This window comes from Argiope bruennichi, chromosome 8 (assembly GCF_947563725.1).
Source record: "Argiope bruennichi chromosome 8, qqArgBrue1.1, whole genome shotgun sequence".
Classification (NCBI taxonomy): Eukaryota; Metazoa; Arthropoda; class Arachnida; order Araneae; family Araneidae; genus Argiope; species Argiope bruennichi.
The window spans coordinates 5,245,796-5,264,860 of record NC_079158.1 but is presented as its reverse complement, the minus strand read 5'-3'; the positions used below and the strand labels follow the sequence as shown (position 1 = coordinate 5,264,860).

The 19,065-nt window shown below is 29.5% G+C and overlaps 1 protein-coding gene across 2 annotated transcripts in view; it reads left to right on the top strand.

Moving 5' to 3' along the window:
* LOC129981923 (ras-specific guanine nucleotide-releasing factor 2-like) overlaps positions 1 to 19,065 on the top strand; it is a 327,714-nt gene that overhangs the window by 255,585 nt on the left and 53,064 nt on the right. Inside the window, exons 12-14 of one of the 2 annotated variants that reach the window (XM_056092979.1) lie at positions 863 to 944; positions 8,365 to 8,567; positions 11,503 to 11,585. In XM_056092979.1, the coding sequence (XP_055948954.1) occupies positions 863 to 944; positions 8,365 to 8,567; positions 11,503 to 11,585 (368 nt within the window). Of the gene's footprint in view, positions 1 to 820; positions 945 to 8,364; positions 8,568 to 11,502; positions 11,586 to 19,065 lie in introns of both variants that reach the window. The other variant, XM_056092978.1, reaches the window with a different exon arrangement.

The window sequence follows — 19,065 nt, the reverse complement described above, 5'->3', positions numbered from 1 at the left end:
AGGTTTTTTAAATCTGCGACTCTCCGGAAAACAATTTAGAAGATAAAACTTGAACTCATTTAAAATAGTTTGCAAATGAATAAACATCAAATTATTAGTTAGTCATCAATACTTAGTAGATAGAAATTTTTTCCTTCTTAACCCTTACCTCTAGTAGTTAATTCCTTCCTGCTTTTAGTCATTTTGGTGCTCGAATTTATAACATTCAGCACTACTAAGACTTCTGGATATAACTTTCAAACCTGCTGAAAAAAACCTAGAAACATTCTGATTCAGAAACATCGTCAGCTGAAAAAATGATAGAAATATAAGAATCAAGAGTTTTTTAAAAGAGATCTAAAAACCAGAATGCCTCAAAATATTCTCTAATTAGTATAATTCAATGGAAATAAAAAAAAAATTGCACTTTGAGTAGACTAATTTACTGACTATTAAAATCCTGGCGATTTTTTTTTCGTTTTATTAATTGATGGAAATGAAGTAGTGGCGATATTCTTACTATAACATAAAAAGCGAACATATCTCTACCGACTCTTCCACTGTTACTGTTAAGTGAACCGGATAAAAAAAATTCAGATAGTGCAGCTTTCAAGAAGCTTGCCTTTACGTGGCGCCATCTGTCGCTGCCATATTTAACTGAAGGTTTCCAAAGACACTCGTTCGAGCACTAAAATTTTGAGCGGAAGCATGAACAATACACATCAATATTCCTCGCACTCACCTTCCCGCTTCAACCTCTACTTTCCTAAAATTTTGTAACTGTTTCTAAGAGCACTGAAGGACGTGATTGTTTTCTTTTTTTATTGTTCCTGACCTTAAGCATAGGTCAAAAAGTGATCAGATAAGATCTCTTTCGGACCAGGGTATCGGCAAAATTCCTCTCTCGGATGCGACACTGATTGAAGATGTCACAGAACCCTTCCAATTCACTGTTGATGACTGTGGTGAGTATGGAAAACCTCTGTCTTAGTCACTGTCTCAAGTTCATTTCTCTCATTTTGCATCATATAAAAATCAGTCATCAAATTCATTTTGATATCAAGCTAATGACATTAGATTAATTATATTAATTATATAATAGAGTTAGTCTAATTGAATTATAATAAATAATTATTTGCATGGAAAAAGAACTGTGCGATCGAAAGATAAAAAATAACAGAAAATGTAGAATCAGTCACAAAATCTCAGATGGACTGCACTGCGCGAATGCAAGAAACACATTTTCAATTTATTTAAATCTTAAAAGAAAATACAGTTATAGACGAAACAAACTAAGATAATGACGTATTATTAAACTTGAATATTGAACGATTTATATTACACTATAAGTAGAGTCATTTAGCTGCCCTGATGTTATTCGACGCAACATGAAGTGAAATCAATCAGATCGGATATTAAAGAACTAAATTAAAGTTGGATTATTCGCGAAATATCAATAATAGCTATTGCCGATATTTTTCGTGAAATAAAAAAAATAACCTATTTAAAATAAAGTTACTATTTCTCAATAAAAATTAAAGTATTGATAACCATTTTTTTTTTAATTTAAAAATATTTTGGGGAGAATATTTTGTAGTAAATTTTTTAATATAAAAGCTTTTAATGGGAATTTGTGTTTTTAGTTGTCAGTTTAAATCATTTGCACATTTTTTTAAAAAAAATTAATACTTACACTGAACAGTGCAGGGGAGTATTTATGTCATGTAAAATGTATGGTTTCTTAAACGCTCCGAGGTTTTAAGTTCATCGAAAGGTAATTAATTGGAGAAAAGGCTTAGTTTAATAATATGAATGAACAATGCTAAAATTATGTTATGTTATAAAATTACTTTTAATTATTATAATCTCCCACATCAACCCTTTAATATTTCTGTATTTTACTTCCATAGGGTATATATTTATTATTAAATAACGTTTCAAGCCATATAAACAGTGGCTTCTTTTCCAAAATTAGATATAGCAATAAAATGAATTTCTTAATAGCTGAATTCATTTTTTCCCCCTTATTTCCAAACAAAAAAATCTGAATATGTTATTATAAAATAAAATTTGAAAAACGAATCATTACTTCGTCACAAAATTGTTTAATGTTGTATACAGCCCAATCACACTTTAGGTTTAGAATTGTTTCATTGGATAAATCTTCAAACTTTTAATAAATATTTTACTGTTCATCCCAATAATTTTAATACATAGTTTCCAAAAATTTAACAAGAAGTTCTAAATAAATGACATTTTATCATAAAAAACACATTACGTGAAAAATAAAAAATAAAAGATTCTCTTTGTTTAAAAAAAAAATATTTTATTTGAAAAGTATACAATAATTACGAACAACAAAAATATTAGGTTACTGAAACAAAGAACAGACTACATTGTTTTTTGATATTTTTTTCAAAACTGGTAACCTAATATAATATTTGAATATTCTTTTTAGAAATATCAGAGGAAACGTAATTTAATGAACTAATACAAAAAAGGCAAAGAAAGGGCATATCCAAATACGAATGCAGATGTGTTTTTGTATTCAAGGCTAATACCCCATATACTATTAAAATTTTTAATTGGAGAGTAAATTTCCTGCAGGCTCCTGGCTGCGTTTCATGAACAATGTGACAATTTGATTCATGAAGTATTGAGGGGCAAATGACCTGTTAATATACACTTGCGATTCATTTATAGACGTTCTTACCTACTTAAGAAAAAAAGTGAAAATTCCTCAACATTTGACAAAAACTGTTGCACTCTATTTAAAGTCTACCGAAATGCCCTACAGTAAAAGGAACTGCTTGCATTTATGCCTTCAATTTGTAACATTTCTATTCCTTAAGAAACAAAATAAATAAATAAAACTAAAAAAATAACAAAAGGCAACTCTTTTAAGAATTGTGGAGGATTATTTTTCAAAAACTTTTCTTAGTGCGAGCTTGAATGTTCTCAAAAAAAAGTTTTTTTTTTTTTTTTTTTTTTTTGTTCAATTTTAAAAATTCTTTTTTGCAGCCAATTTTATACGGACGGCGTATCAATATTTTTATTGATTAATCATCATTTTAACAAGAAACGCTTATCGATACGTCGGTAAAATAAACATTTGGTGTAATATTGTTTTATAGTGAAACAACAGATTGGAAGAAAAAACAATTACATTCCGATTTCTTACTTAATTATAGTGAATAGGATAATCTTGGAACGAACTCATTCAACAAATGGAGTGTTTTATTGTATGAATTCTTTAACTCTGGATAATGACCAACCTCATAATATGAATTTACTTTTAGTCATCAAAATGCCATCGGTAATGCTTCATTAGCGAAATAACTGTAGTAAAATTAAATCGCATGGAACAGATATATTAGGATTTCGTAAATCTAATAGTTACTTCTGATTTTACTAGATTGTCTTTAGCCAGTCACCAGACAAGGAAATATCGTAAAGAAGTAAAATATAATAGATTATAAAATCCTGAAAATTTATTAATGCAAAAAAATGATTGAAAAAACAAAATATCGCTTCTTTTACAAAAATTCCCGTCAAATTTAAATCAAAGAAAATAAGTCGAGAGGCGACTATACATTTGTTGCTTGTCCCCCCCCCCGATCTAATATAAAACTGATATTCTCGATTTTCCTAACAGTTCCACTGAGAAATGATCAAAACATTCAATAAATGCAACAATCCGTTCAAATTTTCTTTCGTCGTATTGATTTCTAGTCTCTAAAAACCATCAGGGACATCCCATTCACCTTGTCTCTATGTTAATTATTCTGCCAAATTATTACTAAAGTACAAGCTAAATGGACGACAACAGAATCAAATGTCTGACATTTCGGAGACTTAACTTTTGTTCAGCAGGTCGTCAAATTCGGATATAAATTCTCCTATTTCGGTTATTCGTCATGTAATAGCTTCAAGAAAATATTTAAACTAACAATATCTTTGGCAATCCACACTTACCTTCCGAAATAGCCAACGATAGTTTGACGATAAAACTTTCAATTTCGGGGGGTGTTTTTTATTAAAAAACTTTTTCTGCTAACTGCGGAATAATTAAAAATCGTTACGAATTTTCGTTATTTTATTTGGAGTTGAGACCTGCTGTTGAAACAGCGCTAGCTACTTATCTTTGCTTAAGAAGCCTGTGAACCACAGTTAAATATCTTTAAAAAAATTCATAATATTATATATGATGATAAAAAGGTCGTTTTGTAAACATGATGAAATATTTTATCAAAGAATTTTGCTAGCGTTTGAAAGTTTTTCAGGGACTAATGGACAGAAACAATTCAAGAATTCATTTTTCATACATAAAAAGAATCTCAAATGCTGAATTAATAAGTTAATATCAGTTTTTTTAATGCAGATGGTTCTTGCATTTTATTACTGCTTTAAAAATCATTATTTTTCACTATTTTATATTTATTTATAATTTAAAAAATTTTTATAAATTCTTCTCTGTCTCACCTCATTTCTTCATATAGACCTAACTTCAGTAAAATGTAGAGAAAATTGATATACTATTATTCGAAAATATCGAACTAAGTAGTTCCAAACTGAATATAAATGAAATATAATTCAATTTTAAAAAATGTTATTCCATTCTTTAAAAACTTAACCCTACTTAGCTTTCAAACTTTAACAAATTTTGTAGCTCATTATTGTTACGAACCATTTAAAAATTAAAATCATGATTAAAATAACGATGATAATAAGAGGACAAAGATATGGATTCAGATCATATTTCTTTGCTTAAAACAGAATTTAAGCCTACGTCTCTATTGCCGAATTTCAAAATTGGAAATGATTAAGTATTATATTTAGTTTTTTCTCTTTATTTCCAAGAAACAAGTTATTATTTTTTAAAGTCTTTAGTGAGAAAATTTCGTACATTATCATCTTTTGGAATCTAAAAAAATTCTACATTTTTTTCCCCCTTTCTTTTTCAAACAAGTTTTACACTGTCGCATTCTAGACCGCTCTTTAACTCAACATATATTTTCCTAAATTAAGGTAAGCGGACAGACCATGCTCAGTTCCTGTATTTCCCTGTAAGGCCAGACTGAAATTTAGTCTATAGTTTGCATTATTTCATTTTAAATAGAATGGATGAAAAACTTATTTTAGCGAAAAATTGCAATGGAATATTTCATTTCAAATAAAACGTGAATCCTAAACTTTAAACTATAGTGCTTTGAAGTTCCTATTCAATTCTCCTCGTTCGAATTTAAGCATTTTTATATTGCACAATTTCTAATATTTTTGCCATATTTTATTCATTGTTACAAAAAAGCTCTAGATAATAGCTCTAGAAATAAAATGAATGCCTTCTATCGTAGGAAGTTTTCTTAAATAGAAGTCGTCTTGGAATGAAGTAGAGAAATATAGGATATATGGAAAAAATATAATTATTTTATTTTAAATAATAACTAAGCAAATATTTTATTTTTATTAAAATATTTGTTTTAATAAGAAAATAAAATTGTTTTGTGAAATTATAAATGAGAATTTCTAACAAGACTCACTCTAAAAAAAATGTTTAAAAAATGTTTTTTTTTTCGTTTTTTTTGTTTGTTTGTTGGTTTGTTTCATTAAATAAAAAAATTAGTATAATGTATGAATAAAGATTTAATAATAAGAGTAAACTAATTTTAATTTTTAATGTATTTAAAGGTGTATTGAAAAATATTAAATGCCATGTAACTTGAAAATCTGAAAAATAGCAATTTTTAATTATAAAACACTATTTTAAATATTTGGTAGCCCAAAAATATCTTTAATAGATGCGTAATGCTTACAAATAGTGTAATGTTTTACCTGTGCAATATATTTGTGCACCTGAATTTGAAAAACATATTTTTATTTTAAGAAAATTGCAGATACTATATTTTTATCATGGGAGCTTTAAGAGATTTCCTAAAAAACATTCCTGGACAAACTTATATGAGTTATACATTTCCGGATTCGATTAAATGTACTTTTTTTATAAAGTTAAAACTGAAAATTCGTTTTTTAAAGTTACAAAAAAAATGTCTTAAAGGATTTTAATTATAATTTTCCTGTGAAAGTAACTTAGAATGACTTTCTAAGAAAAGAAAGAAGACTTAATGCAAAAAAATTGCAATTATTTAAAATAAAATGTAGACTATTTAATGATTAACATTTTATTAAATGTAGACTATTTAATAAAATGTAGACTATTAATTGATTTTTCATCAGAGGTAAAGATTCGATTTGTATGACGAAAAAAGTCAACTGAAATTTTTTCTAATTTTCCAGTGAGGTTCTTTTTTCTAATTTATTATCTGAAAGGAAATAAAATAATGTGATGTTTTTTGTAGAAGGTGAGCAAAATATATATGCGCTATCTAGAAGCTTCACGAAACTGAATTCGGTGCTTTTATTGAAAACGCTTACTTTCAGAATCCAGCTGCTGCATAAAGATTCTTCATGTTTCAAAAGTTAAAAATGACCCCTTTACATTTCTTTCTTCGTTAAGGATGAAACTTGGGTTTCTGCATTAACTTCAGGAGGCTTCATTCGTTTGCGCTATTCACCGCTTTCCGGCATTTTCAATATAATGTGGCTTCTGATGGAGAGAGATACTTTTTTTAGTCGACATTTAGGATAAGGTGTTTTTTGCTGAATCAAGTACTGTAAAGAATTTTTCTTATAATTTATTGAAAAAAAACATTTTTGAAATCGAAACAGCTGATAATTGATGGAATCTGTATATTGTAGTTTCATTGTCAGCCACAAAAACTTCCAAAATGATGGAGTTTTTTCAATATTGAGTTTGTTTTCCTTTTTCTACTACTTGCTGCACATTATATTCCCACATTTTTTCTGCAATTTTGAAATAATTATGAATAGATCATCCAAATTCGCAAATCTTAATAATTTTATAAAGAGGATATTATGCATAAATTGGAGAGCAGGTTATATTTTTGTTAACATTTATATGACATAATTTTGATAAAATGCTGAAATCTGACATTTATGACACAAAAAAAGAGAAGGTATTGTTGCATTTGCAACCTTTTCAATATAAAAATAAGATTTAAAAAAATAAAATTTCTGCATCATTTATAATCAGTCGATTAAATCCCTTTATTAACTATTTATATATAATGCTAATCTGAAATATTTTAAGACCAGCTCTCTTCAGTTTACATCAAAAAGTAATGGTATTAATTAAATTCTTTTTTGTTTGTTTGTTTGTTTGTTTATTTACTTTAGGAATTATTTTAAATCCTTAACTTTCAAAATTTTATAATAATATTAATAGTACCAAATTTAGGTATTTCTAATTTTTTTCTGTCGAATCCTTTTCCAACTATTTTAAAGCTGAGGGAGGAAAATAAAAGCGCTGCACCTCCTCCGAGTCCGATCTGAGAATTGATATAATGAGTTTTTTACGTTTTCTGTTACAGCAAATGCAAAATGCTATATTTTATTGCTATTTTAGTGAAATAAATATAATGCCTCAAATTTTATTAGAAGTGCCTGAATTTATGAATTAAGTTAAATTGCATTATTTTACTTAATTTAGCTTGGCGATGTATAACTCAAAATTTTGCGAAATCGAATCGCTGTTTTCCTGCTAAAATACCGAAAATCTAAAATTAAAATACACTAAGTTTTGGTTTTATTTTTTTAATGCATCAAAATTTGCTATGAAAAATATTAAAATTATTAATATTTTAATATTTTTCTATATAATCACCTTTCAAATATTTACTATTTTTTTCTATAAATCGCTTAAGCATAAATTACTTTAAATGAATCCAAATTAAAAACTTGTAATTATTAATTTATCTTTAGGTCCAAAAACCTTGTATTTGCAAAATATTCTTATATTTGTAAATTTTTAAAATTATTACAAAAAATAATTATATATGTCATGAATTAAATTATGTTTCCTCTAGTTTCGACGAAGGAATTTGTAATGTAAGAAAAAAGACCAAACCTGTTAAAATATCCCATTTTATGTAAAATAAACAATATATATAAAAATGATTCGATACGCTTTTGTTGCTCTAAAGTTAAATTCATTAAAATTAAACGTGAATTCCAAATGGGTGCACTCTTATAAAATATTGGAAAAATTGTTGTCACAATAAATGGACACGGCTGAAGATCACCTCAACACTTACATCTAAAAACCGATCTGTACGGAGCTTTACATTGAGGAATGAATTCATTTTTCTTTCTTTCTGAATCGATGAATGAACGTATGATTGCAATCCTTCTTTCCTCATTCATCCGTACTCTGATTTGTGAATGAAACAAGCATATCTCCGATCAGTGCAGGCCCATGTGCATCGCATGCTTCCCAAACCTCCGAAAAGCAATCTTTTTCTCCACCAGGTTCGATCAGTTCTGCTTCCAGTCAGTCGAGCGGTTTCAGCGAAGCGAGTGGAGCGGCCCCTAGCGGCACCAGCGGCCAAAAAGACTATGGCGGCCTCGACTTTAAGATCGTGGTGGATTTCAAAAACGGGAGCCAAGCGACGATCCACCTGGTTGCGCCCAGCATGCAGGAGAAGGCTGCTTGGACCAGCGACATCAGCCAGGTAAGGCCCAGCTAGCCCAAATAATGGACACTGACCACAACACGGAAATGAGCCACCCCCTCGCGCATGTTGATACCTTGTAAATGCCGTCTCTGCTAGTAGGGGCGGAGAAATGCCTCATCCACAGTGGATACCCAGTAAATAGTTTTTCTCCGCTAAAACATACCTGCTGCAGAAAAAATAACTTGTCATTCTGGAAGGCCGGTTTATGTGCACTGAGGTAGTTGTGATTTTGCATGCTTTTTAGTGCCGGAGACATTGCATTTGATAAATCGAATTTTTTTTTTTTTTTCTTTTGAAATGAGATATATGGCATGGAGAGGGGCAGTGCGGGACTTGTAGGAGGTGTCCTTCCTTTGCTTTCAGGTGAAATACTATCGAGAAAAATTTTCATTTCTTTATATACGAGAGAAACTATATTAAAAATGGAAATGTTATCATATAAAATCCACCAATAGAAACAATCACCATAATCTTAATGAGAAGTTGTTAAAATGCTATGTATCAGAAAAAATAAAATGAAATTTATATGTAAATGATTAAGAAAAGATCGAATCCATCAAAGTAAATTTCGTTGTTCGAACATTTATATGAAATTCTGTAGAAGATACGATGCTAAAATGCAGAAAATAAATGATTTATTATTTACATCGGGTAACAGTTTTAATGTGATCATTTAGCTTCTTTGTTTTAAATATTTTACTTCTCACTTATCACGAGTATTTTTTATAAAATTAATATCATGCGACTAGAATGAACAATTAAACTTTTTAATGCAACATAAAAAATATAAGAAATCTAATGCCAATATTTTACTGAATATTCACAATTTTATTAGGCGAAAATTACTTTATTTTAGATATGACTATGTGCTTGCTCTTTTCTGTATCATTCCTATTAATTTTCAAGTTCTCACCAAACTGTCCTTTGACAATTATATTCCGATGAAAAATATTTATTTTGAACTAACTACAAATGTTTACGAAATGCACAGTTTCACTTGCTATTTTGGTGCTTCTATTGTACTTCAAACCATTTTTAGGCATAAAATCCTTCAATAATTTACACGAAATTTCTATTTTTTTGCATTTCTGATGTAAAATTGTGGATGTTCATTTGGTGAATCTTTTTTAATCGTCGTTTCATCGAAGTTTTACGACTCATATGAATTTGATACCTAGCAAGCATGAAATTAAAAATAAATGCTATTTTCATTGAAATATATTCTTCAAAACAACTTCAATTATGATCACACAATTTAAAACTTTCTTTTTCATATCAAGTAAAATATTTCATATTTTCAAGAAAATCTCACACGAAAGATACGTTTCATTAAGCTATACATTGAAAGTTATTTTCAATGTATAAATCTTACAACAATTTTTTTACTTCTGATGGATTGAAAATTTATTTAGCATAAAGAAAATTTTTTTGTTTGGTTTTCATTCCCTTAACTCATGCATATTTTAAATACTATATTTTTAGTATTTTTATTACAACTTTCAAGAATATTTATATAAATTGATCAGCATTTTCTAACGAAATTAAATCATTTTAAACGAATTCGGATTAGATGAAAAATGATTGGTTCATAAATCTTTCGTTTTTTGTTGCAGCCAATTCAAATGTGTTGCTTATTATAAAATGTCGTTGCGTACAATTTGAATGTTTAGCATAATAAAGCTATGAACAATTTTTTACAGCATGCATAAATCACAATTAAACAAAAGATAAATTTTGTTTAATTGTGATCAAATATATTGATATTGATTATATATCTCACAATAAGAATTTTTTATTGTACTTTCAGTGATCATTAATGCATAAAATCAACTTCTTTTTTCATCAAATATAAAAAATACCATGTTAAAATTCGAATTAATATTATATAACAGTATAACTAGATTTTATTCTGATATAAAATTAATTTTTTATCAATTCGTTATCAGTTTTGGTGTCTTTTTTTTTCAAGAAATGATTTAATGAATAATTATTTGATTTTAATAATTCACCTAAATCATCAGAGAAACTCTGAGCTTAAGTCTACTGAAACAATGCAAATTATCTAAGTTGATGTTTTTCATGAAGAAGAATCTTTGTTTTAAACTGAGATAGATATTCTATCATTTCATTACTAAATTATATTCTGGTAGATTTGAATGAGGAAAATTAATGTTATATCTGTAGAGCAAAATATTATTCCGCCATTTCAATCAGACTGAAAATTCTTATTTATGTTGAACATAATAATCTTAAGAATTTACACAAATTTCATGATATTTTAGCAAAAATAATTAAAAGACTATGTGCATGGATAACTTATTATTGAAAAAAATTATTCTTCTATCAGAAGACGCGTTCATTCTATAAACTATTCATGTAATACATATTTGTTATGTTTAAAATTTAGTATAATTTGTAATTAAATATTCTATGCTTGAAACTTCCCGTTCAGAACATCGGATTCACGCATTGTTCGATTGCAGGTATAAAAAATTTTAATTTTACTTTTTTCCACGCTAAAAGATATTATAAAAACAAATGTATTAATCCTGCAGTTTCTACTTCTTAAAACGGTGCTTTTCTATCATTTCTACATCTGTTAGAAACAGGGTAGAATCTTCCAAATGGAGAAAATTATCCCCCACTACAACAAAATAAGATAAGATAATCCTTCTTTAGAGTCGGGAATCATAAATCATGTATTTTAAGCACGGAATATGATTTTTAATTTGTAAAATGAAATACCATTTAATTATATGTTTCAAAGCAGATGACTCCTTTACACACTCCGGCATGTACAGGGTAACATAATCAGGGGGTACACATTTCCAAATATGTACCCCTGATACAAAATGATACTTAATTTCGAATGTTGATCCTATTGAGTTCCATTCATTACCTTGAGGATAAACCCTGACTTGTTCCTTTCTAGTGCATAGACAATGTTCACTTCAATGACCTCTTCCACGGAACAATGAGTGACTCATCATCTGTGACCATGCCTCACTCCATCAGGTGAGTTCATCTCTCTTTTACTCATTGTCTCCCTCTGAAGACACTCTGCATGCTATGACAGTAAGGATCATTTTGTGTAATAAGAGTGAAGTAACTCCTACTTTTGTGAGGCAGCGAAACGGCGGGAATCCAACTAGACAATCTTTATCGTATCGTTTTAACAATGGTCAAAGTGCGCAGTATCTCTGATTAAATTCGCGACTGGGTCTGTAAAATGACATATAAATGAATTCTTAGTTGCTCACACCCATCCTCTCTAGCTGCAATGCTTTTGTTACGACGATTTACCATTTTTTTGTGCGCTTGTTGAGTACACGTTTTTGGAATTCTCTCCAAAACACGCATTAAAGCTGTTTATGGGGTCGAAATGTCACCAAAGTAATATTTTTATAACTTCATTTTAAATATAGGGAATAAAGAGAAGTTTCAGTGCACTAAATCAAATTAATCCTATAGATGATACAATGGGCAAACATTATTTTTTCTGGAAATCTTCGAACATTAGGTAAGTGGAGACGGTTGCAATATCAACAAAGAAGCTTCAACTGCGTTCATTCGACAAATGTGAAGAATGAGAGCCCTCAAACGTTTGGAAATGTTTAAATAAAACCAATATTTTTCGGTCCAATTGCCTCACAATCGAACGATGCAATGAGGTTTGCTTCAGATTCCGAAAAACATCTCTTGTTTTTATTTTGTTTTGTTTTAATTATGGTGGATTTTATTTTGTTCCATTCCTCCTTTTGTCATGTTGGTTTAGGATTAAAATGAAAATCAGCATCGATGTGAAGGAGCCTCAGCTACAGAAAGGACGCCTCTAAAACGGGAGCTGTTTATTTATTTAAATGTGTGCAATAAATTTAGGATAGCAATCTGTTTTGTTCCAAATCTTCCTGCGAAATTATTTGAATCGTTTCTTTGTAGACGTGTAAAGACTTGCACCTTCCTCAGAGGAAACAGCGATCTCTAAACAAAATCATGCACTTTTCCAATAATTTTAGATTACCCTGGCTTCCAATGTACTTATCATGCTCTGCCGTTTCTTCCAAAAACGTTTATGGTGCAGGAAATCATTTGAACAAAACTCATCGATTTCTTTTCATCAGTGGTACATTTTGATGCTCTTTTACTGAGTTTTCATTTAAATTTGTTAGTAGTTCTCTCTCTCTTTTTTTCATCATAATTATTCAGCATGCAAACTTTTACTTCTCTTATTAAAAGCCGAATCGCTTGACTTAATTGTACAAATGGCCAGAAATGTTAGCAGTGCAACATAAGACAGCCAGCATTTATCACACATGCGCAATGGCTGAGATCTACCTGACTCAAAAATGCTATTTGACATATCGTGTAAAGCGACTCCCTGCTGCAGTAGATGGATCTGTATTCAATAATTTTGAGATAACGTTTATCATGCGAGAAGGAATATATCAGAACGTCAATAATCCATATTAAATAGATTGTTTATTGCGTTGATTCTCCTGGCAGACACATTTCCGGGTGGTTTCTTGAATCCCGGTCCCTAGATTGAGACGTCCGCTGAGAGCGGAGAATGAGAAGAACCTTGATCACGTTTGGATCGGCAGGGAGTATGTTTCGGGGAGGGTGGTTTAGATATGTAAAAGAAATGCGGAAGCGATGTTTTCTTTTAAGCATATTTTTTGAAAATAGAAAGATAAACCAATGAGACGAGTCGTGATCGGAAACAATTTTTATAATGCTATTAATTAGAGAATAAATTTTCTGTTCTTTGTGCAGAAGGAATCAGTCTTTGCATTTCAGTTTGCCGACGACGAGAATTCGCGCCCTTCAAAAGGAATCACTTCCTTCCGACACAGAGTAGGGCGTTTCAGGCTATGAATAAGTGCGAAAGTGAATGCGGCCTTCATAATCATCCGAAATCTACCGAGTAGGATCAGACGCTGTGAAGGCAATAGTGTTATTGTAAGTGCCGATATTGTATTACAAACTGTCTCGACGCTCAACACTATGAAGACACTTTTAAATAAACTTTGACTTTTAAAAAACTTAAGTTGATGAAAAATATAGATCGTGTAATTAGTTAAGAATCACGTACAAAAAATTTTCAATGAGTGGAAAAAAAATAAAGTATTAAATGCACCATGTGGGCAATGAACAAATTCACAAAGATTTCAAAATACATTGAATTAATTTTTCCAAATAAAACTTCAGTTACAATTCGTTGTTATGCATAATATTTCTCATGAAAAAATTAATTTTGAGAAAATGCAACATTGAAAATTTCTATGTAACAATATATTTTAAAGCTGTCTTCCCGTTATATAATTTCATTTAGTTACTACTTTGTATGTAATTAACAACATTTTTACCCTATAAATATGCAAAATAATAATTTTTCTGTACTTTGCGACATTTGTTATTGTTTCCATCTCAATAAATATAACTTAAAATCAAAAAAGAAACTTTAAATCGTAGTGATACCGAGATAGTTCCATTTGAATCATAGATGCATCGAAATTGAGATGACGAAGAGTATTCTGAACCATCTCGATTTATTGACGATTTGCAGTACACTCTTCATATCAGAATCGTGAACGATATTATTAAACTACCTTCATATGTTTTTGAATAATGTAATGAATCACGTGTTATTTTGCTTAACTATATATATATATATATATATATATATATATATATATATATATATATATATATATATATATATATATATAACATACTTTTTCAAATTGTTTTTAAATGTATCCACAAGTTAAGTAATATGACAGATATTTTCCTCCAAAGCTTTCTATTAAAAACGTGCATTTAAATTGTGAAAAATGAAAAATGAGTTCATTTCTTACAAGAAGAAAAGCAGACGCATTTTTAAAGATAAGCTACAGGAACAGTCTGCATTTTTACTGCGTGGGTGCGTGCCTGCGTGTGTGTGTGCGTGCGTGTGTGTGTGTGTGTGTGTGTGTGTGTGTGTGCGTGTGTGTGTGTGTGTGTGAGTGAGTGAGTGAGTGAGTGAGTGAGTGAGTGAGTGAGCGAGCGAGCGAGCGCCCTTTAAGAACCATATCATTTTACTTGGAGCTACCAAATGTAGCAAAAATGTCTACTTTAGAGGGTAGAAAACGTGCACTTCAGAGCATTTAATTTTTTGAAATTTTAGTTAAATAGAAGTTTTAAAATATTTGGCTTGGCATTTCTAAGCTAGAATTTCTGCAAATATCATTACCAAAAAATTATTTTTACCCCATTGAAAAAAACAAAATGTTAATTTTTAATAAAACCAGTTTATTTATCATGTCATTTTTTTCTGTACTTTGATAATTATTTATAAATGTATTTTTACATACTTTTCAACATAAATATTCATTGTTTTTACATTTTTATTATTTCATCAAATATTTTAATTCTTGATCTTCTTCTGTTGTTGAAAACTAAAGAAAGGTTGTTTGTTATTATCGCAGTTTATATGAGGAATGTCGGAAGTGAAGTTGCAGGGCTGAAAAAGACAAAATGCAATTAGAAGAAAACGTATCGGGATAATTATATTTTTAATGGCGCTGTAATATCAAGAATTATTTACAAGTCTACGGCTATTAAAATGGCATAGTACTAATGTATATTCACAATCCGATGCTTAAAATTACGTTTTTGATGAGACTATCAGATTTTTACTTCCGAGATTTAATGAGGATTAAACGCAACCAATGTTTCCAGGGAATCAGCTGGTCGCCAGAGGCTGCTAATCTTTACTTAAAATAAAGATGAATGTGTGTTACATGTAGATGTGTGTTGATATTCTACTAGTTAGACCGTCTGACCTAGGTCTACTAAACATATATACAGTGGTGGCCAAAAGTGTGGACATTTTTTGAAAGTTTCATGTTTTTCAACTTTGCGTGCTGTAGAATATATTAATGTTTCCTTAAATACAAATGTTTATATATTAAATTAAAGGTAATTTAATGTAGAATTTAATAACAAAAACAGTATTACAATATCTGTATTACAAAAAAAGTTACGCTCGTTTTAGTAGAACAAACAAACACAAATCGTTTTGAATAATGATGTGTTTTGTAATAAAAGCTTACTAGCCAAACACAAACACTGTTCTGAGGACCCATCAAATGTCTGTAACTATAATTTAGGTTATTTGGATGGTAAAAGTTATTGTTGTGGAAATATTTTGCGGAATGATGCATACTAGTACAATTAAATAAAGTATTGCTGTTTTTGAATATTTTAAGTCCTTTTTTTTTTAATTAAACTAATTTTAAACAATGTCACCAACAAGAAGAACTGATTGGACATCTACAAAAAAAAAAGCCGAATTGTCATATTGTGAGAAAATGGCCTCTCGTATGCTGAAATTGCAAGACAAGTTGGTGGTTCAGTGACTTGTTCTGGTGTACGAAAGTTCTGTTTACGTTATGAAAAAACAAAATCAGTGGAAAATAATGACAAATAAGGCCGTAAAAAATGAACAAGTGCTACTGCCGATAGAAAAATTAAACGGCTATGCCTTCAAGATATAAAAATTTCATCAGATGCCATTAGATGTGAAATGAATGCAGCGGGTATTACAGTAAGTTCAAGAACAATAAGATGAAGGTTATCAGGATTTGGATTACAAGCTGGAATTCCAAGGAAAAAAACATATTTAAATCAAAAGCAATGCGAAAAACGAGTTAAGTGGGCAAAAGAACACATTGAATGGTCAGAAAATCAATGGAAACAAGTAATCTGGAGGGATGACACTAAAATATCGCTCTTTGGTAGTGATGGTAGAAAATACGTGAGACGTGAGAGTAGGTGAAGCGCTTCATCCTGATTGCATTGAAGCAACTATAAAAACAACAACAAATGCCATGATTTGGGCATGTATGTCTGCAGATGATGTGGACCGAATTCAAGTGATTGATAGCATTCTGAATGCCAAAAAATACATCGAAACTGTCCTGGAACCAAAATTGATACCTTCCGTCAGGGATTTCTTCCCCAACAAAGCACCATTTATTTTTCAGCAGGATTAAGCTCCATGCCACACAGCAAAAGTATGCAAAGCATGGTTTCAAAATAAAGGCATGCATATATTACCATAGCCAGGGAACAGTCCTGATCTCAATCCATTTGAAAATTTGTGGCGACGTTTGAAAACTCTTGTACGAAAAAAACGTCCATCCAATAAAAGACAACTTATTGAATCTATAATTGATTCTTGGCACCATGTGATTACGAAAGATGAACTCCAAACACTCGTTCACTCGATGAAAAGACGCTGTGAAGCTGTCTTAAAAAATAAGGGTTATCCTACTAATTATTGATTGTGTAAGTATCACTTTAAAAAAATGCAAATCTAAGATAGATTTTACTAAAATGAGCGTAACTTTTTTTGTAATACAGATGTTGTAATACTGTTTTTGTTATTAAATTATACATTAAATTACCTTCAATTTCATATATAAACATTTGTATTTAAGTGAAAATTAATATATTCTACAAGCATGCAAAGTTGAAAAACATGAAACTTTCAAAAAATGTCCAGACTTTTGGCCACCACTGTATATATATATATATATATATATATATATATATATATATATATATATATATATATATATATATATATATATATATATATATATATACACTTTGGATATGTTGCCATGTATACACTTTGTTTATACATGGCACATATATACACTTTGGAGAATGGGAATGTAGAAACCGAAGCGATTTTTTTTTTGAAATTTTTATTAGAATTTTAATTAATAAAATTTAGGGAAGATTTTAGCATTTTTCTCCTCTAATATTCAAAAATATTACAGGTACAAAAAATAATTTTAGCATTTGAAATTTAAAAAAAAAAGTTATCTTTCCAATGATACTAATGTTTTAAACATATAAATTAAATTTCTATATTTAATCAATTTTTAAAAAAAATATTTTAAGCATATTTTCTAACAATTTATTTCACACAAAATAAGAGTACAATTTAACCTACCCGCTTATGGGAAAAGTAATCAGCGTATTGTTATAACGTTGGCTAGCATTATTATATTCTTATTACAAACTAATCCTAGAAAAATATTATTTTCAACACGTATCTGTAAGAAATGAAACACGATATTTTCTCGAAAGATAAGTGCAAAAAAAAAGTCTATGTGAATTTTCAAAATATCTGTATGAATAATTCTATGATTCCATAGTATTAAGGAATGGATATATTCATACAGAACTTCCACTCTAATCGGGTACAAACACATACTTTCTATAGTATTAGGCTGCTGCATCTAGTATGAAAAAATGAAGCAAAGAATTCAATTTATGCGGTTTGAGTCAACAAATGTGCTGATGAGTTACGAATTTCATATTTTTATACCGCCCCTCGGTCCTATGAATCACAGAAAAGTATGCTCGCGCTGACAAGTTTTAAATGAAAAGAAGAATCCATCCTCTTGCAACTAAAACTGAGTGACTTATGAAAATCTTATAAAAACGCGCGTTTTTAGATCATTCCGCTGGCCATTTTATGCCGATCAGTGCCCGGAGTTTCTTCAAGGTTGATAAGCCTAAAATGAAGAAATTATTGATTATCCTAAAATGGTGATACTCAAATATTCATAACTCGATCAGATTTGGTCGTAGAAAACAAATGGGTTTTTATTATTATTATTATTATTTAAGAACTGGTGTGTCAAAAATATTTTACTGCTTGTGATTCCTAAGATCCAAAGCACGATATAAAATTTAGATTTCATAACTTTTTCAGAAATATTTGTATTAACTGAAACAAAATACAATATTGTTATGCGTGCCATTTAAGTAGTTTTGAAATTAAAACTGCAAATTGAATTTTAGGATGAATCAGAAATTTTTGTAGAATAATTTCTTCAGCTACTGCATATGTTATAAAAAATACAGTTTACTTCAATGCTGAATTCCCTTTTCTGATCTCATATTTTTAAAGAAATATTTGGTTTCAGCAAAAGAGTTTTTGTTTTAACTGAAATTTAACCGCTTCCATATAAAATTCAAATTTTATGGGGCTAAAGGAAATGAAACGTATAGATAGTACAATAAACAGGATAGCGCGAGGCTTCTATAATAGTGTGAGTTATATGGGTATTAAACCTTCAAGCGTAAAAATACTTTGCTGAACACTCTAATAAGAAAGCAAGTTATATAAAATATTTAGTCGAAAAGTTAGCTAGCATTCATCCCGGCAAACCAGCTAGTCACCAAAGGCGGCTAGTACAAAATAAAACGACCGTTTGATATTCTTTATAAAGCTTGATTTACAGGTAGTAAATTTATTGATAAGTATTTTTAATACATTTTCAAATATAAATGGATGTCGTTCGACTTATCCTTGAAAATGAAGTTTTCTTGAAAATGAAGTTTTTTTAGTCAGTTTATAGAATCAGAACAATAATCTGAAAATGTTTTGAAAAAAAATTTCGAGTCAATTATTAATTTGGAGAGCAGTTCA